The sequence below is a fragment of the Balaenoptera acutorostrata genome, chromosome 20 (genome assembly GCF_949987535.1).
Source record: "Balaenoptera acutorostrata chromosome 20, mBalAcu1.1, whole genome shotgun sequence".
Classification (NCBI taxonomy): domain Eukaryota; kingdom Metazoa; phylum Chordata; class Mammalia; order Artiodactyla; family Balaenopteridae; genus Balaenoptera; species Balaenoptera acutorostrata.
This window is the reverse complement of record NC_080083.1, coordinates 54,012,481-54,032,466: the sequence shown is the minus strand read 5'-3', so window position 1 is coordinate 54,032,466 and position 19,986 is coordinate 54,012,481. Positions and strand designations below refer to the sequence as shown.

At 60.0% G+C, this 19,986-nt stretch overlaps 2 protein-coding genes across 18 annotated transcripts in view; one reads left to right on the top strand and one right to left on the bottom strand.

The window, feature by feature from the left end:
* The first annotated feature begins 2,231 nt into the window (after nt 1–2,231).
* Nucleotides 2,232–10,834, top strand: ENGASE (endo-beta-N-acetylglucosaminidase). 2 transcript variants are annotated; one of them, XM_057536048.1, is made up of 14 exons: nt 2,232–2,361; nt 3,050–3,117; nt 3,262–3,463; nt 4,457–4,605; nt 5,192–5,349; nt 5,880–6,028; nt 6,323–6,488; nt 7,424–7,527; nt 7,848–7,956; nt 8,137–8,327; nt 8,696–8,844; nt 9,299–9,407; nt 9,680–9,794; nt 9,992–10,834. In XM_057536048.1, exons 1-14 carry the CDS (start codon nt 2,240–2,242, stop codon nt 10,409–10,411), a joined length of 2,211 nt encoding a protein of 736 aa, XP_057392031.1. In that variant the 5' UTR covers nt 2,232–2,239; the 3' UTR covers nt 10,412–10,834. The 2 variants fall into 2 exon arrangements, with proteins under 2 accessions (XP_057392031.1, XP_057392032.1); XM_057536049.1 differs by having other exon boundaries at nt 9,302–9,407; nt 9,992–10,829.
* A 2,670-nt stretch (nt 10,835–13,504) lies between these two features.
* RBFOX3 (RNA binding fox-1 homolog 3) overlaps nt 13,505–19,986 on the bottom strand; it is a 449,725-nt gene continuing 443,243 nt past the window's right edge. For 13 of the 16 annotated variants that reach the window (XM_057536054.1, XM_057536052.1, XM_057536050.1 and 10 more), the window contains 3 exons: nt 19,539–19,600; nt 18,494–18,572; nt 15,846–16,645 (listed from right to left, as the gene is read on the bottom strand). In XM_057536054.1, the coding sequence (XP_057392037.1) occupies nt 16,601–16,645; nt 18,494–18,572; nt 19,539–19,600 (186 nt within the window). In that variant the 3' untranslated portion in view covers nt 15,846–16,600. Of the gene's footprint in view, nt 14,841–15,845; nt 16,646–18,493; nt 18,573–19,538; nt 19,601–19,986 lie in introns of those variants that run through there. The other 3 variants (XM_057536058.1, XR_009006298.1, XR_009006299.1) reach the window with 3 other exon arrangements.

Genomic DNA, 19,986 nt, shown 5'->3' with positions numbered 1-19,986 from the left:
GGCTTTGGAGGGGTGTAGAGCCCCAGCAGGACCAGCGTGAGCTCAAGGCAAACATGGGGACCTCCAGGCTCGTCCTGATCCAGGACAAGGATCTTGAGACCAGCAGCCACAGGGACCTGCAGGGCAGGCGGCAAAGCAGGGGCCAGTGCAGAGGCCACAGACCAGAGTCTTCCCTGCTCTGGGGAGGGTGTGCAGGGTGACTTAAACTTCCCTGCTCCCCCAGACCAGAGGACAACACTGCCCAGAGGAGCAGAGAAGGGAGGCCCGAGTATTTTTTTCCCCCAGAGACTGAGCATTACCCTAAAGAATCTCTAAGAACTATGTTTTAGTTCTGAGGATGGAAAGTTTATTTTTACCGCTAAGCTGCAGGTAAGCGGCTTAAATGCAGATCAAATACAGACTCCACATCTTCTGCGCTCACCTGAGCACAGCCAGAGGGGGCTCTTGACCCTGCTGCCCCTTCTCAAGGCAGACTTCCCAGGGCTTTGCAGTCCCTCTCCTCCCTGTGGTCACTGCCGCCTGCTCCCGAGGGCCCTGTGTTCCCTTGCAGCATGGCCAGGATGCATATTCCACCATATTCCAGCCTAGTCCTTTTCCCCACTCTCAGGGTTTATGGAAGCTTGCGGCCTCATGAAGTTCAAAGTCTGCAGTGATAATAAAGAGGCCCACTCAACTTGGCTTGGGCAGCGGGACACTCCCAGCTGTACGAAGGGGTGTTGGGGGCTGGGTGAGGGGCGCCTTGGGTGGGCCCAAACTCAGCCCTGCGGGGCCCAGCCTTGAGTCCAGGAGCTTCTCCTCACACTCCACACGCTGGGAACCCCTCTGTGCCCAAGATGCTGGGGAGGGGCCACCTCTGAGATACGTCCAGGCCCTGTGGGCTTGGGGCCCTGCAGATTTGGGGGTGTAGAAAAAAATCTGTGCTTCAGTGGAAACTATGCATTGTCTACATACTGCACATTCTGCTGTTAGCTGATCCTAGCTTTTTTTAAAACTTGAGGTACAGTTGATGTACAGTTGATGTACAATATTATATAAGTTTCAGTACAACATAGTACTGAACATAGTTTTTAAAAACATAGTTTTTAAAGGTTATGCTCCATTTATAGTTTTTATAAAATAGTGGCTATATTCCCTGTGTTGTACACTATATCCTTGCAGCTTATTTATTTTATACATACACAGTAGTTTGTACCACTTAATCTGATTCTAGCTTTTTATCATCTTCTTTACAACGTGTAAATTGTCTTGTCCGGACGTTCAGTGATCTTGCCCACCCCCCACTCCTGCGGAAAAACTCATTCTGCCTCTATTAACGTTCTCATTTCAATATTCCTGATCTATAAAAGGCTCTCTTTTTTGATTGGCTTTTGAACTGGTTATAATACCTGTCTGGTTCCTTCGCTGATTAACGAATAGGACAGTCTTTAACATTTGTCTATATTTATACCTGAATGAGAATTATTATTTCACCTTTTTCTGAAAATTATCTTTGAATAGGGATTAGACGAATTGAGCTCAGATATCGCTTCTACAATTTACTGACTTTGTGACCTTCGGGAGATCGCTCATCTGAAATAGGAGGCTGACGAGGCCAGAACTGGTACAAAGGTGCTTTCCGGGGCTTCCCTGGTGGCGCAGTGGTTGAGAATCTGCCTGCTAATACAGGGGACATGGGTTCGAGCCCTGGTCTGGGAAGATCCCACATGCCACGGAGTAACTAGGCCCGTGAGCCACAAATTACTGAGCCTGCGCGTCTGGAGCCTGTGCTCTGCAACAAGAGAAGCCGGGATAGTGAGAGGCCCGCGCAGCGCGATGAAGAGTGGCCGCCGCTTGCCACAACTAGGGAAAGCCCTCACACAGAAACGAAGACCCAACACAGCCAAAAATAAATAAATAAATAAATAAAAAAAATTTAAAAAAAAAAAAAAAAAAAAGGTGCTTTCCGGAGCCCTGGGCTCAGACCCCGCCCCCTCCCCGCCCGCCCAGCCCCGCCCCCTCCCCGCCCCTCGTCTCGGCCCCGCCCCGCCACAGGCCCCGTCCCCAGACCTTCCTCCGCTACAAAGGCCCGGCGGCAGGTGGGCCAGCCCATAGCGCGAGCCGGGAGTCCGTCCGGAGCCCAGTAGGGGCGGGGCAGGCGCGCCGAGAAGTCCCCATTGGCCGGCTGGCGGTGTCAGGGGCGGGTTCCAGCCTGCGATTGGCCGGCAGCCGGGCTGCCTGGCGGCGTGAGCGGGGCAAAGTCATGGAGGCCGCGGGCGCCCGGACTCGGGCGGCTGCGCGGCGGCGGGACCGGCGGCTGCGGCCGCCGCCGACCCTGAAGGAGCAGCGGGATCCCCAGCCAGGCGTGCGGCTGCCGCAGAGGAGGTGGGTAAGAGACCGGTGGGCGAATCCTGCGGCCCCGTCCCGCGGCCGGGCAGTGGGGCCAGAGTCGATGGGCGCCCGACCCAGGCCCCGGGAGGCGCGCTGGGAGCTCCGGGCGCAGGACAGCAATCTTCGGCCCCCAAGCCCCCTGTCCGCGGCCCCTGTCCGCGGGTGCTGCCCGCCGCCCCAGCCCGCACAGCAGCAGGCACGGACAGAGTCTCGGAACCGGGATGCGACCTCAGCAGTGGGCCAGGCTGGGAATCCTGGCGCCCTGGCGGGAAGCTTCGACATCCTCATCTGCGAAATGCGTTGATCGTGCCTCCCACCCCTGGCGGTGGATCTGCGCAGAGGATCCGAGCGTGGCATTTTTAATTGCTCAGGGCAGGCCAGCGTGTGTAATTAGGATTATTCGTGCCCATGCTGGGCAAGAAGGGGGTTGGTGCCTGGCGCGGGGACATCTGAACTGGTCTTTGAGGAGGTGGAGGATTTCATTAGGTGGAGAATGGACAGAAGGGTGTTCCAGTTTGAGGGAACAGAATGAGCAAAGGCACGTTTCCATAGTTTGCATTAAAAAATGTAAGCCAGAGGACATCTTCCCCTGCATGTCTAAGTGCGGGCTCGTCTGTTTGCTTCAAAGTGCTCTTTTTCTTTACCCTTTATTTTTAAAAAGTTTAACTCTTTCTTTGCTTAGAACTGAAGAGGATCAAGAAGAAGCAGTCTTTCGAGAAGTGGTCAGTTTTACCCCAGACCCTTTGCCAGGTGAGAAGGACCGAGGCTCTGAACACTTGTCTCCGTGTTTACTCTTGGAGCTTCTGGACAGGGCTGCCCCCTCCCTGTCTCAAGTTTTCTGTTATTAATCCCATAATTTCCACTGATTCCTCGCTGTTTCCCTACTCTGACCAGTTCGATATTATGACAAGGACACCACCAAACCCATCAGCTTTTACTTGTCTTCCCTGGAGGAACTCTTGGCGTGGACGCCCGACGTGGAGGACAGCTTTAACGTGGCCTTAGGGCCCCCCGAGTGTCGGCAGCCCCCTCTGAGCAGCAGGAGGCCCCGGACTTTGATGTGTCATGACATGATGGGCGGGTACCTGGATGACAAGTGAGGACACTGCGAGGGCATCGCCTGGCGGGAGGGGACGGAGGGGAGGGAGCGTGCCGTGTGGCAGAAGGAGCACTGGATGGGGAGTCTGGAGATGGGATCAGCCCACACTGCCACCACCTGGGAGAGGAACTTGGGCCTCTTTGTTTCGTCTGTAAGAAGAGGGCACTGGATTAGGCAGTAGCTGATGCCTCTTTCAGCTCTGAAACTGTTTGATTCTGGGGACTACCTGCACCTGAAGTCTGGGAGGCTGGAGAGGGCACCACAGCCGGGACCCTCTTCAGATGGCCTGGGCCGGAAACTTGGTTCTTCAGCTGATTTCTTTTCTTCATCCTCCTCACTCGAGCTCCCTTCCATCTTGGCCCACTGGCTCTGGAGTCGTTCCACCCCCTCCCCCCCGCAGCCGGGGGTACTTCCTCCGGGTTGCTGCGGAGAAAGTTTAGAGATCTTAAACGTCCATAAAATAATCTTGGACATGACGATTGTTGGGAAGGCTTGAGTCAGAGCTAGCCATCAAGGTACAGACAGAGGCAGGTGATGTAACCTCGGGTGTAGCTCACGTGGTTGTCAACCCCAACCATGCCTGCAGGCAGGCTGTGTACTGGGGAACTGCTGACCTCAGAATAGAGTGGGACCCCAGGCACTGGGAGCTCTGCGTGAGCCCCTCCCCGTCTCTTTCCTTCTGTCCTGTGTTTGTCTGCTTGTTAAGGCTAAACACGCTCAGTCCATCGGGTCCCATGGGGGGTAGCTGCACGGCCTGGTGAAAACGTTTCCCTTGAGACTAACCCTGTCAACATCCGGGCTGTGGGCTGATCCTGCTCCTCAGCCCGGTCATTAGGCAGGGCCTGGCTCACAGCAAGCTTGCCATTAGTGCCGACTGGATGGAACTGAAGAGAATCTTCACTCACTCGCCATTGCCCTCTCTTTTCACCGTAGGGTTGTCGTGTCCTTGTCTGTTTCTGGGTCCTGACTTTGTTCTCTTTCTTCACCCAGGTTTATTCAGGGCTCAGCCGCGCAGAGCCCCTATTCCTTCTACCACTGGCAGTACATCGACATCTTTGTGTACTTCAGCCATCACACGGTCACCATCCCCCCGGTAGGCTGGACCAACGCTGCCCACAGGCATGGGGTCTGTGTGCTGGGTAAGAGCCAAGGACCCGCCTCCAACCCTGCCAGACTCGTTGGCACACCTGCCAGGTGACCCAGTGATGAAAGGGCTTGGGCTTTGGCTGCTGCTTAGTGGGTAGAGCTCCTTACCTGCCTTGATGGGTTAGGACAGGCAAAGGCAAACTTTTTCTGGAAAGGACCAGATAGTAAATATTTTCAGCTTTCCAGGCCACTGGGTCACTATTGGAACTGCCAGAGAGACAATAGCTCCCACAGACAATAGACAAACAAATGGGCTGGGCTGTGATCCAGTAAAACCGTTTTTACAAGGAGAGGTGGGGGGCTGGATACAGGCCGTAGGTGGTCCACCCCTGGGGAGAGCAGTGCTCCTCAAGCTTTCTCCTGCATCCAAATCATTTACTGGCTTGTCCAACACTGATTTTAGGGCCCCGCCCCCAGGGTATCCGATTCATTTGATATCTGGGGACGCTGGGAATTTGAAATTCTAATAAGTCTGCAGGCGACAGTGATGCTTCTGGTATAGGAACCACACCTTGGGAACTGCTGGGTCAGAGGGGAAATGATCCCCGGGCCCGACCTCGTTTCTCTCCCGTCCCACAGGGACTTTCATCACCGAATGGAAAGAAGGGGAGCGGCTCTGTGAGGCCTTCCTGGCTGGGGACGAGCGCTCATACCGGGCGGTGGCCCATCAGCTGGTCCTGATTGCCCAGTTTTTCCGATTCGATGGCTGGCTGATCAACATAGAGAACTCTCTGAGTGTGAGCACGCCTGCCCCTGGTGCCTGGCCCGCGTGCCCCTGTGCCCTGCGGGGACCCTCCATCGCACTCCTCGGCCTCACCAGGCCGGGTCCCTGCTACGGCAGTACTTCCTGCGTCTCAGTTAGAGCTGGCTCCTACGCCTCTGCCACTTCACACGGAGATGGATGTGTCCAGAAACCTTGCCCGCTGAGCTTTGCTTCTCTGGCTCCTTCAAGGCGGCCCTTTATTCCTCCTCGGTCTCTGCTTTGCTTGGGCCGCATGTGTGGCTTCCTCTTCACGCTGCCCTCCCCTTTCACTGCGTTTTATCTTTTCCTGATTGCTGAGTCCGTGTCCTCCCTGCTTCAGAAAGAACGGAAAGTCGGACCTCTGGCTGGACCCTCTGCTCGGCAGCCGTGGGGCTGAGGGGCTTCCGGGACCAGGACCTGTTTGCTCCTGGGGTTAAGTGTCCTCCTGTCTGTCCTGTGCCAGGTGCTTCTCACGACAGACCTCTCTGGGCCTCACGGAAGGTCTGTCTCCTTCCCTGTCTCCAGCTGGCCGCCGTGGGGAACGTGCCCCACTTCCTCCGGTACCTGACCACTCAGCTGCATCAACAGGTCCCCAGGGGCCTGGTGCTTTGGTATGACAGCGTGGTGAGCAGCGGGCAACTCACGTGGCAGGATGAGCTCAACGAGCAAAACAGGTGAGCCTGCAGGAGGGCGGCCTGGGCCTCTGGACAGGGGCAGGAGCTCCCTCTGCCTTCCGGAGGTGTTGCCGGCATGGCTGCCTTGGGGAAGGTGAGGGACGGGCAGAGTTGTCTGATACCCCGAGCACCACCAGAGAGAATGAGCGCCTGGTCAGCCCGGCCGTGCCCAGCTTTACGGGCCACAGTCTGTGGGCTGGGTCCCGGAGGCAGCCCGCAGCCTGTGGGCTGAGCGGATGCAGGTGCTTGAGGGGAGAAGGCCCGGGCTTTACAGCCCACCCTTGCCGCCCCCAGGGTCTTCTTCGATTCCTGCGATGGCTTCTTCACCAACTATAACTGGCGAGAGGAGCATCTGGAGCGGATGCTGGGGCAGGCGGGGGAGCGCCTGGCCGACGTGTACGTGGGAGTGGATGTGTTCGCCCGGGGCAATGTCGTCGGGGGCCGGTTCGACACGGACAAGGTGGGTGGTGGCCTTTGAGGCCGGGGAGGTGGTGGCAGTGGCCTGGGTGCCTGGTGTTCTTGTGGACCTTTCATTGCCATCGGCACCTTAAGGGAAAGAGAGGCAGCAGTGATCCTCCCTAGAGTGGGGAAACTGAGGCACCGAGAAATAAGCTCTGCCCTAAAATCCTAACTTCCAGCCCATTTCTACAGTCAAATGGTACCATTTTTACCTCGGTGTTAATGTCCAAAGCACCTCTTCCGACTGCTGGTCTCATCTGAAGCTTTACTTCCTTTTGGACTACGTGCTTTGCAGGGCACTGAGCTAGCATTGTAAAGCAAGACAGGGACTCAGAGGAAAGCCGGGGGGCATATTTTGGTGTTTCCTTAGCCCAGGGCGAAGGACTGAGGTGAAACACCCACCGTTTCGGGAACTGCTGGTTTGATAACTAGTGAGGTTTTTCTGGCAAGGCAGGAGGTGTCAGCAGTGAAAGAAGAGAAGAGGGGCCCGCGGGGGGCTGCTGCACCTGGTGTGCGATAAGTGGGGAATCAGCCTGTCCCGGGGCTGTCAATCCTGCCCTTCCCGGGTGCCGTGGGAATGTTCTCAACTCATTAATTAAGCTTTAAGTGAGTAAATTAATCCAATAACTGAAAATTCTCTCCGCCCCCTGTGAGGCTGATAATATAGTGTGAAGTGTAGTGAGAGAGAGAGACGTGTATCCCGTGGGCGCCCCGCGTGCTGGCTCCGGCCCCTCGGACATTCCCCTCTGCGCCTCCCCGCCGCCTGCGCCCTCTTCTGGGCGGCTGCAGAACTGCAGGGATGAGCCCTAAACGCCCGGAGTGGAGCTGGGGCTCCTGCCTCCCTTTCCAGGCTCCCCGCTTCCCCAAACCCCCCATCCCCATGCGTGGATGCTGGTTGCTGGGATGGGGGCATCTCCCTGACTGCTGTCTCCCTAGTCACTGGAGCTGATCCGGAAGCACGGGTTCTCGGTGGCTCTGTTCGCACCTGGCTGGGTGTACGAGTGTTTGGAGAAGGGGGATTTCTTCCAGAACCAGGACAAGTGAGTCTTGCGCGTCCCGGGTCCTGAGTGTGGCCCATGGCAGGGAGGGTCTCAGGTGATTTCCCCAGCTTTTGGCCTTGATCTCCTGGGGGTGGGGGTTAAGGCAGGGCAAGGGGTTCAGCTGCCCTGGCTGCTCCTGGGGGTCCTGGAGACCAGTTAGCTACGCAGGAAGGACAAAGTTTGGGGACCCCGAGGGACCACTTCCTGCAGACTTGCAGTGGGGGTCTGCAGTCACTCGGGAAGGGGTGCTGGAAAGACTGGAGTCTTCAGGGCGTCACGGAGCCCTCTGTGGACCTGAGCCTCCATGTGTTCCTCCGCAGGTTCTGGGGTTTGCTGGAACGCTATCTGCCCACGCACAGTATCTGCTCCTTGCCCTTTGTCACTTCCTTCTGCCTGGGCATGGGGACTCGAAGAGTCTGCTATGGCCAGGTGCGTGGGTCCCCTGCTGGGTGGCCGGGGGCGAGGGGCTTCCTGGATGTGCCGCATCTTGGCGAAGGGGCTGCCTTCTCTCTCGTCTTTGGTCCTCACCTGGGACCGGTGGGAGGGGGCCTCGGGCGTGACGGCTCCGTCTGCCCCCTGCCCTCCCTCCACTTCAGTCTCTTTCTTCAGGAGGAGGCCGTGGGGCCCTGGTACCACCTGAGCGCCCAGGAAATCCAGCCCCTGTTTGGAGAGCACAGGCTGCAAGGGGACGGACGGGGCTGGGTGAAGATGCACTGCTGCCTGGCGGACGCCTGGAACGGGGGCAGCTCTCTGGTTATCCGGGGGCTGATTCCGCCCGAGGTTGGAAACGTGGCTGTGAGGTAGGTGAGTGAGTGGGGCTGAGACGTAGGGCCCGTCAGCTTCCCCCATCATCCCTGTCAGTCGCCTAACTGGGCAGGTGGGCAGCAGAGGCCAGAGTGAGGACAGAGCCGGGATTTTGTTTTATTGTGTGAAGAACACGCAACGTACAGTTTACCGTCTTCACCGCTTCTGAGTGTCCAGGAGAGTAGCGTCAGCTACCTGCACGCTCTTGTGTGCGTTTTCCGTTCGCAGACCTGCGGCTGCCCTCTTCGGGCAGCCCGCTCCCCCTCCCTGTCCTGGAGGGAGAAGTTGGCGGACGGGACCCGGAACAGTCCCGCTTCCCAGCAGTTTCCCTGTGGCCTCTCATCACAGGACCTCCCTCCTCCAGGTTATTCTCCCTGCAGGTGCCAGTGCCGCCCAAGATTTTCCTGTCCATGGTGTACAAGCTAGAAGGGCCTTCGGCTGTGGGGGTGGCTTTGGAGCTCACCACGGGGGACGCAGGCAGCTGTCATGTGGGAGGCATCTCGGCGCTGAGCGGTGAGGGGACGCGGTTGGCTCCTTCCTTCCTTACAGGCCTCTGCCTTCTCAGGGGACGTCTCGGGGAGGAGGAAGCTAGAGAGCTTCACGGGGTGCGGGGGCAGCTGGGGTTGGGGGCACTGCTGTGGTCCAGGCCAGGACAGGGAGGTGTGCCTTTCAGCTGGAACCTCTGGGCTGTGGCCCTGCGGTGCGGGGTTGGAGGTGTGCTCCCACGGTGGGTCTCCTGCCAGCTGCTCCCTGAGAGGGAGGATGTCCACGGGCCAGTCCTGGTCATCCATCCCTGAGTTTTCCTCCTCTCCTCCCTATTCTCCTTCTGAGGCCTCAGCCCATCGGGCCGAGAGCACCTGGGGCCACCAGGGAGTCTTGCTGGGCCCCCGGCTCCCGATTCAGTGACACCTCCCAGTGCGGTTTCCTTTGGACTCTCCTTGTTAAAGTCTTATGTCTCCTGCCCCAGCAGAAACGAGCTCAAGGCGCAGTCCCCGACCCCTCCGGGTGCCCCCGACCAAGCTGGCCAAATGGGTGGGCCGCTGCGGCCAGCAGCTCAGCGGGGGCTGGGTCCAGCGGTGAGTCCCTCCCCTTCCTGTTGAATCCCCAGCTGGGGATGGCCACGCTGGGGTGAGGATTGAAGAGTGAGGGGCCGTCCACTGAGAAACCCCAGAACTGGCGGGAATGGAGGGGCCCTGGGCTGACCCCTCGGATTTCAGGCAGCTCAGTGACACAAGACCGCAGGGTCCACTTTGGGATGGAACTCCCCGTGGCTCGGGGCCTCTGAGCAGCCAGTCTGAAGGTGCCGAGCTGAGGCCCCTTGGGACCAACCTCTGTTTGCCTCTCCCAGCTGCTACGAAGTGAATCTGCGGGGCTGCCTCCTGCAGGCCCTCTTCGTTAATTTCTCCCGGCCTCCGGGCAGCCAGGAGGAGGAGAACTTCATCTGTCGCCTTGGAGAGATCCAGGTGAGGTATCTCTCGGGGCCGGCTGGGGCTCGGCTGGGGCATCTGTTCGGCTGCAGATGAGGCCGAGCAGCCCCCTGCTGCCTCCGCTGGCCCGGGGGGATTGGCGCAGAGGTGCGGGGCGTGGACCTTGCAGGGCCAGGCGCCCTCCAACCAGCCCTGGGCTCTCGGGCTGTGCTGAACCTTCTCTCTTCTGGCAGGTGGTGGATGCCAGTAGCCTGCTGAGCCCTCTGCCTCAGGTGCAGGCCGTGACTGTCTCGCAGGTGCGCTGGCAGCCGGCCGCCTCCGAGGGGGAGAGCGGCGCCGCTGGGCTCCGGCTCAGCTGTACCCTGCACTGGGGCTACCTCCTCCCTCACGTCCGATGCTTCCGGATCCACTGCTGCCGAGGGTCAGGCGGTGACTCTCCTTGCAGGGGGCCGTCGGAGCCAGAGGGGCCCACGCTCCTGGGCCTGGCTTTTGTCAACCGGTATCGGATAGTGGACCTGGCAGTGGCAGCCGCAGAGCCTGGCCGGGATGGCCGTGTGGAGTTCCTGGTGGAGCCCATCCCCAAGGAGGGGTTTCTGGTGCCGCGGGCCGAGTGGGGCAGGGCGGCCATGCTGTACTCCACGCCCCGCACGTGAGCGACCATTAAAGCAGTCTCCCACCTCAGGGATAATGCTTCTTCCGCACTGGGGCCTCACACGTGTGCGGGGAAGACCCAGGTCCCGAGGGCTGGGCCAGATCATGGGCCCCAGAAGGCTGTGGGCTGTGGCTCTTCGTTGGGCCATTGGGATAGAAAAACTGAGAAGTCAGTTTGCTGAGTTGATAATCCCAGGGGTGAATGGACCCCCCCTTTTTGTCTAATCTCTCTCTGTAGTATACAGTTTCTGGGTACAAGTGAAAAGATTTGGGAAAATTTAGTCTAGAAAATTCCATAAAGGGTGTTGCCTAATAGGCTGAAAGACGGTTATGCTGACAATGGTGACCTTTTATTCCTGCAGTTGGGACAATTAGGAACGAGCTTAATTGTGGCGAGAGGGCCTCGGAGTAGGGCCTTGAGACGCTTCCAAGGGTGGGAATGATAGAGGGGCCCTGATGGGGGAGCAGAGCAGCGGGGTGGTGGGGGGGCCAGTAGCTCAGGAACAGTGGCCCCTGCAAGTGCTGAGAGGGTGTCCCGGGGGACCTCTTCCCCAGGAATGGGAGCCCCAGGCCAGGCTGCGCCAGGTCACACCAGCCCCAGGCAGGGCAGGCACCCGGGCCAGACCACCTCGTGTCCTGGCTTTCCCAGTTTACCGTCCCCCTGAGCCAGAGCCACTTCTGGAGCATTCCCATCGGCCCTGTGTCCTGCTTCGTCTCTTCCGGGTTGTAGGTGCAAGCTAGTGAGCCCAGTGAGCTCGGGCAGCAGGAGGCTGGGCAGGGGCCAGGAAGGCCCTCGGGGGGCACCCAGCAGCCCCCCAGTCCTGTGTGCAGGCTCCGGGCCGCCTCCGTCACACCCTCCGGCTCCGCCACTCCCTTGAACAGGTGTTAGTCCGGAGCATCAGGGCATCGGGACAGCGGCCCTCCCCACTGTGGTCCCTTCCTCCCGCTTCCTTCTCTCTCCCAGCACCTCCCTCCTTCCTCTGCCCAGCGCTCTGCACGGGGAGGAGGTGGGTAGGCGAGCCAGAGATGGCTTCTCCAGCCACACAGCTCCCTTGTTGACACCTGGGCCGCTGCAGTGGCTTCCCGGGAGGGGTCTCTTGACCCCTCAGCCTTGGGTAACCCTGCTGCCCTGCCCTCTCCAGGCCTGAGTGGGCTGTGCCCTGACCCTTTGATGAAGGCCGTCAGCCCCTCGTTCTTGGGGTCTCTCACCCCCAGGCCTCATAGGCCAACGATGGGGGTTACTTTCCTGTTCCTCTTGTCCTCCCCCTGTGCTACTTGATGTGGACAATGCCGAGGGCCAGGACCCTCTGGGGTGACCTCCCAGCTGGAGGGTTGGCCTCCTGTGCCACGCAGGGTCAGCAGACTTGATTTTATGCCGCAGTGAAGGAAGAGGCCGCTAGGCGGCAGTGCAGCCACACAGCATCCATCCTGGTCCTCGGAATTCGGAGAGGACCACAGGATGCGGAGGGGTTCTCCTTCCGGGGCCGACGTTCGCCTCCGTCTCCACCTGCCCTGCTTCCCGGGTACCCACATGCCCCTTTCCCAGCCCGATGCAGGACCTCTGGTTCTACGTCTTTCCTAATTGGGAACGTTTTACTCTTCATGCCCCACACGTGTGGCCCAGCTCAGTCCCAGGCCGGGAATAGGTTTGTCTGAGAGGGGGGAAGAGGGTTCCTGCGGGCCAGAAAGACACCTCCACTGGCTGACCCTGAACAGGTCTCCCAGCACCCCCGATTCTGTGAATCTGGAGCGTCAGGAGACTGTCGGGGTTGGGGAACCGCTCCCTTGACTCCCCCTGGAATGCTTTGAGTCCCCCCCCCCATTTGGAACTGGGGGGAACTGGGGTGGGGGCTCCTGGCTCCTCCCACCCCAGTTCCCAGAGGTGGCGGTTGGGTGGGGGGGCAGGACCGGGCACCCGGAAGTGGGCAGCACAGCTGTAATGCCCCGCTGCTCTTATTTCAGGAGGCTTTTTTTTTTTTTTTAAGTGCTGGTTTCCCGAATATTTTATGCAGAGAAGGAGAGAAAATTTATAGTGGCAATTATTTTCTCACGGTCTGGTGAGCAAGCAATTAGAAAAAAGGGGGTTTAGCAGAGCATGGTGTGCTGCGGGATCGCACAGTCCCAGCTTCCCAAGAGCACGGTCCCCAGTCCCACTGACGGTAAAGGCTCACATGCAGGAAAATAATATGTTGGCGTTTAAGCCTGTGCCCCTCTGGCGTGTGTAATCGCTCCGAAATAAATGATCCGACGCTGTGAAAAATCAAGAACGCAGGTCTTGGTGAGACGTGGGGCGGACAGCGTGTCTCAGGTTTGGAAGCTGCCCCCATCGCAGCCCCCAGCCCAAGGCTTTCAAGCTCTTGGTTTGGATTCTGCTGCTTCCCTTCCCAGCTCTCCCTCCTCTTCTGGCTGGGGGTTGAGGATGGCGGCCACTCTCCTCCACCCCACTGCGCCGGGGCTGGGGACTCACACCGGGGGTGAAGCAGTGGGCTTACCTTCAGGCAGCTCCTTTCCTTGGGACCACGGCTGGGCCCCGGCGCACAGGCAGAGCCAGTGGTGTGGGCAGGATCCCTGAGAGCACCAGCCTCAACTGCCCAGCCGGCCCTCTTGTATTCAGATGTCTGCCCCACCGATCATCAGGCACACCTGTGGAGCAGCCCCCACTCAGCAGCCGGTGGGGCCGGGGGGCCCTCCTGCCCCAGACTCTGCCGGTAACGCCACAGACCTTGCCCGCAGGGTAGACAGGGCAAGGCTGCGGGGAGCACGTGTGAGCCCTGCCTCCAGACTCCTGGGACAGGATGGGGAGACGGCAGTCTGGAGGAGAGCATGGGGGTTCTAGACTCTCTCCCAGAGGGTCTTCTGACTCCCCTCTGGCCATCTGGCTTCCTGGGAGGAGCTGCCCGTCCTGGGGCCACCCACAGTGGGCGTCCTGGTCCTCTGTGCCCTCTACCCTCTGTGCCCGGGAGCTGGCAAATCAAAAAGAGTTGTCCTGGTTTGAAGAAAAATCTTTATTAATAATCTTAATAATAATAATGCGGTTGATTTGAATGGTCACACCTTGGAAGCATACAGAATGGTAAGAAAGGAAGCCTGGGGCCTTGCTGCAGTCCCGGGGGTGAGAGGGGTGGGAGGGCGCAGGGCCGGGGGTGGAGCTGCTGCAAGAAAAGGGTCCCGAACAGCAGAGGGTGGAGGGGCCTGTACAGAGGACGAAGCCGGAGGCAGGGCGGGGCTATGTACACCGGGAATAGAAAAGGAGCCTCATCTCAGTAGCTTCAGGAGCTGATGCTGAATATAAAGTGAGGTGTATTTTTTTTACTTTTTAAGTTTCATGAGACAGTGGAGCCCTGTGGGGAGCCTACATCTTTTGTTATTTTTTGCTGCTCCCCCGACTCCAGCTCTCCCCCTGCCTGGCCAGTGGCTCCTCCCTGCTGCCTGCCATCTGCTGCCCCCGCGACTCTGGGACCTGAGCCAGGAGCAGGGGAGGGGGCGGTGGACCGCCCAGGCCTTCCCCCACCCCTGGTTCTCCCTGCTCGGACGTGCCGTCCAGACCCATAGCACCGTGACCCGAACCCTTGCCGTGCAGCCAGGCACCGGCCTGTCCCTCTGTTCCTCTGCAGGACGGGGCCCTGCAGGGCAGGGGCCAGAGGGCTCGACCCAGCTGCAGCATGAGGCTGGCCTTCCCTCTCCTAGACCAGGCCCAGGGCCTCCTCCAGAAAGGGAAACAGAAACGACCAGTCGGAACAAGACCTCGGCCTCAAGGCCCTCACCCCTTGCTGGGCAGCCAGAGCCCCCTCGTGTGGAGGGAGGGGGCCTGGGTGCCCTGTAGTTCTGGAAACATATCAGCCCTTGGTGTTGAGGTCGGACCCCGGGGCTGCTGGTTGGACAGCCTCCAGTGGCTGCAAACTCCTCCCCAGGTTCGCAGGACACAGGTGTTGGCGGCGCGGCAGGAGGGGTAGCCGGGGCCCAGAGCGCAAGACACAGGGTGACTGGGCACAGCCGAAGCCCCGAGATGAAAAGCAGCCCCCGTCCCCGCGCCCACCCAGCCGTCCCTCCGCTGGCACAGTCGGCAGCCAAGGTCGAGTCCTGCTGGCCACTCTTCCTGCTTGGGCCTGCAGCCGCTCGCCACTGGCCCACGCTGCCTCGAGTGGGGCCCGGAAGGAAGACTTGGTAGAAAACGGAGTCCCTCCCCTCCCGCCTCCCTCCTGCCAGCGCGCTGCCGGCGGGCGGCCGGGGGCCGCGGACCTGCTCCCTCGCTGCGCTGCGACGGCTCGCGGGCTCGCGGACTCGGACGTGGTGGGTGCTTCTCGGTTTGGTTGGTTGTTTTGTTGCTTGGATCTGAACATCTTTTTTTGTTTTGTTTTTTGTTTTGTGATTTTTTTGTGTTTTTTTGTTTTTGCCCTTCATGGTCCAAGAAGGAAACGGTGGAAGCTTTCACTACAACAGAAACAGAAAGGCGCGACTTGCAGTTCACAGGAGCACCGGCCAGGCGTGCTGCCGGGGCAGCGGGACCCGGGACCCTGGGTGCCAGGAGGGCAAGAGAGGAGGCGCCTGCAAACCGGCCCCACTCCCAGCTTCAGGAGCCCCCTCATCTTGCGTAAGGGAATTTAATGCAGACCTCCGGCCTCCAGGGCAGAGAGGGCGCGGCCGGTGGGGGAAGAACAGGGCCGCGGGGATGGAAGCGCCGCAGTGAGCGCGGCTGGCAGACGCAGCTGGTGGACTCCGCTAAGACCTGGGTGGGCAGGGTCTGGCTGCTCAGCGCAGACGAGGGCAGAGGTCGGGGCGTGGGGGGTGGATGACGCTGCTTGGGCCACGTGGGGGTCTGGAATGAGGCCGCTGAGAAGGTGCTCTGGGCAGTGGTGGTGAGCTGGCTGGGCACCCTGCGTGTGACCTGCCCACTCCACCAGCCAGGACAGATGTGCTGGTGGAGTCGGCGGAGGCTCACGCCCTGGCTGGCGGGGACCCGCACCCTCTAGCTGGCCGTCCACGCCCCTGGAGGCCCAGCTCTGGCACATAGGAGACCTGGGCCTCCTTGGTCCTTGCCACTGTTTCCTGTCACAGAGGTACCAGGGCCGCATATGAAACTTCCAAATGCTCCCGCGGCTGTCTCAGCTTCACCTGCAGGCCCCAGAGCCCTGTAGCAGAGCTAAGCCCCAGGCCTCTCGGGACGGGAGGTGGACGCAGAGCGCTGTTCCGCCAGGACGTCCGGAGGACGGGCACCACCCTCCCCTGCTCTCTCACTCACACTCCCCCTCCGGAAATGCACCTGGATAAGAACGTTTCAGGTTGCGGAAGGGGAGGTGGTGCTGCACTCTGGCGCTGCACAGACCCAGGTGCCAGGCTGGCAGGGACCCCATCTCAAGACTTGGCTGGAGAGGACAGACTGTGGGCCGGTGAGGCAGACGGGCTGAGGGGAGGGCCCTCGGGGGCTGCAGGGCTGGACCGCTTTTGGGCTCTGGGGCAGGGAAATTTCTCCCTACGCTCTCCCTTCTTATAACAGAGGCTAAGGAACCCCTGAGGCTGGTGGGGCTCCCGCACGACTTGTGACAACTTCAGCAGGAAACGTCAATAAAATTTAATGAGAAATGTTAGTTTAGCTGGATGGGGACGAGGAGAGCAGAGACAGCTACTCCTGTGATTAGCTGGGTGACGACGGGGAGGAGTGCTGTTGAGGCTAGGAACCCACCAACTGGGGCAGACAGACGGGAGCCCCCTGCTTCCTGAACCCCAGGGGAGGGGCCGGGCTCTGGCCCAGACTGGTTGGGGTGGCTTCCAGGGGAGGCCGGGCTGGCGTCTTCCTTGGCTCTGTAGCCCGGGGGAATGGGGAGTGGGCATGGCCCTCTCGGGCTCTATTGCTAGTTCTCGGGGAGGGGTCTTCTGCCGGCCTAGCCCCTCCCACTGTGTGTATACTGTACCTGAAATGGCTTGGGGGGGCACAACGTCAACAGAGTCAAAATAGGAACCAAGGTTTCAGACATACGGGGGTGACCAGGGTCAAAGACACACACGCCATCGTGGGGGGGAGACCAGTTGGCTGGAGGTAAAACCTATGGACTTAGAGTCGCAGAGGTCAGCGGTGCGTGTCGCTGACCGGGAGGGGCGCACTGTCCTCCTGGTGGCTGTGCCTGGTTTTGGACTGCTGGGTTTGGTGTGTACTAGGCAGTCAGTGTGAATGCTGTTAGGGGCTGGGCCTCTTGCTAGTAGGGGGTGAAGCGGCTGTACCCTCCTCGGCAGAGGCTAGCCTGCAACATCAAAGATGAAAAACAGCCAATCAGTACCGCCTTTTGGGAGAGGGGGGAAAAAGCAAAAAGAAAAAAAAAATAAGGAAAAACAAAAAGAGAAATAGCTAAATCCCGTTTTCTGCCCCCCTTATGGTCTGCCTTGGGGAGAATGGGCGCTGGTTGTCATGGCAGCAGGAGGGGCCCTGGGCCTATTTCCGATGTGGTGGTCTTGGGGTCAGGGAGGTGCTGGGGTGACCAGCCACAGTGCTTCTGGATAACGAGGCTTGAGATGTCTTTCGGCCACTCTCTTGGCTCAGGCCTGGCCCTTCCCTGCCCGCTTTCTCTGTCATCTGTAATCTGGGGGGCAGGTCTGAGCAAGAGCCCCACCTCCTCAGCGCCCATCGGGGCTGCCGGGGGCAGGACTCAGCCCCTCCAGGCACGGGAGGGTGGAGGGACCTCTTGTCAGGGTTCCCAGGGCCTTGGCTCTACCAGGAGGGGCTGCGTCTGCTCACCCAGCTCCGTGGGGCCTTCTGGGGTCCCTGCGCCTCCTCCATCCTGCTGGGAGGACAGGCCTTTGGCACTCTTGCTCTCCGGTGCCCCTGGGCTCCCCTGGGTCAGGGAGGCCTGCACAGGAACCTCCTGCCCTACCCATCAGTTTCCCCAGAAAAAGGAAGAAAATGGCAAGTGCCAGAGAAGAAAAGTTGGGGGAAAAAACAGAAAATCTTAAAAAAAATCAATAAAAGAAAACGTAAGAGGGAACCCTCTGTGAATTAACTAACCCTTTTAGCTAGCAGCTTTGCAGAGGGCCAGGCGATCCTGGAGCCAAGGGGCCTGCATGCCACGGTTTCGGGGCCTCCATCCAGGAGTGGGTGTGGACCCCCCACCCAGAGGCCTGGGCCCCATGGCTGCCAGCAGTCACTGCAGGCTGCTTGGGATGTCTGAGGCTCGTTAAAAATCAAAAAAGACAAAACAAAAATTGGGAGGGAGTAATCAAAAACAAGGGAGATGAAAAAAATTCCATATTGTCTCTGGACCTCATCCCTCTTTAGCCCCGCAAAAATGTTTTCATCTTTGATGCTGGATGCCAAGCTAGCTAAAAACCGACATTAACACCCCCTGGGGTTGGGGGTGGGATGGGCCTGGGAGGTAGGTGTCCACTGCAAGCAGATCTGGGGGTACAGAGTGAGCTGGGCTGTATGTGTCAACAGCTGGCCATACATACACACACACACGGACACACCGGCCCACACACCTCCGGCCTCAGCAAGCCCATCAGGAGCGCGCCCCTTCCGCCCCACCCCAGGCCTGTGGTCAGAGGCCCCCTCTCCCCAGGACAGGGCCTGCAGACTCAGCCGGAGCCACGGAGGGTCCACGGAGCAGGGACTTGGGTGAGAAACAGAAGGTAGCCCTTGTTCCCCACCTCGATGTGCGAAAAGGTGCAGCAAAGGGGGTGACAGAACACAGAGGGACCATTGCACAGACACACCCACATGAGGGGAAGTGGAGGCCCTGCCTGCCTCTGGAGCCTCTGCCGGAGGGTTTTGTTTGGTTTTCCTGGTTAGGGGAATGGAAGGCCCGGACGGGACTTTTGTTACAGGGCTCAGAAAACTGGGCCACACCAGAATGCTTCCCAGACGACCAGACGTCATTACCGGGCAGCCGACTGTCTGGGCAGACCTGCCTCCCTCTAATTCCACGAGGGCACAAAGGGGCAAGTCCTCCCCCAACTCAAATCCAGGCCTCTGTCTTCCAGGCACCAGGCCGAGGGCTGGGTCATTCCCCTAAGGGCCTGCCCGCTCGCCCCCCATCCCGGCTGCAGCGCCAGCCGTCTCGTCCCGGCTCAGGGCAGCCGGGCCCCAGCCTCCTTACCATGGTTCCGATGCTGTAGGTCGCCGCGGGGCCGATGGTGTGATGGTAGGGGTCAGCAGCTGCGTAGACTCTGCCATAACTGGGGAGGTGAGCACAGGGAGTGGGGTGTGGGCAACGGGGCAGGTGAGGGGGGGCAGCAGGTCTCCTGCCTCCTCCCAGACGGCACCCCAAGGCCCCTCCCTCCCCTGCACATCCCCTTCTTCTTCCTGCCTGTTTGGAGGGAACACAGCCGGTCCCCCTCTGAACACGTCCAGCGAGCGCTGACCCCGAGCGCTGGCCTGCTGCGCCCCCGACAAGACCCACGGGCCGAGACGCAGTGTGAGGCTGCGAGGAAGGTGTGGGTCCAAGGGTGCCGCCTGCCCCTGAGAGGGAGGGCCGGGCAGTTCCCAGGCCAGAGCCGGCACGCAATGGCTGCCCTCCACGAAGTGCCCACCGCCTGGCCGGTACTGGAGCCCGCACGCTTCCCCAACCTGCAGCTCTGCAGCCAACAGGCCGAGTGCCCACAGGGAAAGGTGACAGGCCAGCCCACCCCCCCAAAGACCTGCCCTCAAAACAAAAGAGAACCCCCCTGGGCCCCTGGGTGTGCTCTCAGGTGCGCAGAGACCTCTGCTCCCAAGGTGCACACACTCTGCCTCTCTGTCTCGGGGTTGAAGGGTTTCAGGCCTGGGAGCGCTGAGAAGCGTCAGAGGCGTGCCTGAGCAGAAGCAAAGGCTCCTAATTACCTTTCTCACTCGGGCCTCCAGAGCCTGGGGAGGGGGGTTAGGCCTCCAGGGCTGGGCATCAGAGGAGCTGTCTGCTACCCGAGAACCGGGGGGGTCCCAAGGCTCCCCTCTCGTGCAGGCAGGAAGTGATTACAGAAGTTTGGGGCTTGCTGGCTTGGGGTCTCCAAGCTCACGTGGACCTGCTAGTCTCCTTTGTCCAGACCCTGTGTCCACCAAGGGGAGGCACCCCCAGGCCCTGAGTGTTGTGGGTGAGGGCTCCTGTCTGTCCCAGCCCGGCCTGACGGCCCATCCATCTTCTCCCCGCCCCCGCCCACCGCGGGTACCTGTCACTGTAGGCGGCCGCGGCTGCTGCGGGCTGAGCGTATCTGTAGGCGGCATAGCCTCCCTGCAGGGTAAGGGGAGGACACGGCACACGGGCTTAGTGGGCTGGACACAGCATTTCAACCTTCATCTTGGCCGGGTGAGGGGTAGCTGGTGCAGGCCTGGGGGCACCTGGCTTCTGGTTTCGTGGCATGGTTCAAGGTGGGGTTTCTGTTCACCTCATTCATTCATTCATTGATGCGTCCATTTGTGCGTTCAACACACACGGCTGAGCATCAATGCTATGTCTGGCTGTGTTCAAAGCTTTGGCACACGGTAGGTGCTCACAGAGTTGCCACCAGGCCAGCGTACCCCTGACTTTGATGCTGATGGGTATGGAGACTCGGTGCTATCCTGGACACTGGGATGGGACAAGGGCAAAGGGCATTAACTCAGACCACGTCTTAGCCC

Excerpts from the sequence above, each read along its gene's own strand:
- ENGASE (XM_057536048.1), top strand. The coding sequence starts at position 2,240 with ATGGAGGCCGCGGGCGCCCGGACTCGGGCGGCTGCGCGGCGGCGGGAC. Across the intron at positions 4,606-5,191 it reads GCATGGGGTCTGTGTGCTGG|GGACTTTCATCACCGAATGG; the intron begins GTAAGAGCCAAG and ends CCCGTCCCACAG. Across the intron at positions 9,795-9,991 it reads GTCGCCTTGGAGAGATCCAG|GTGGTGGATGCCAGTAGCCT; the intron begins GTGAGGTATCTC and ends CTCTTCTGGCAG.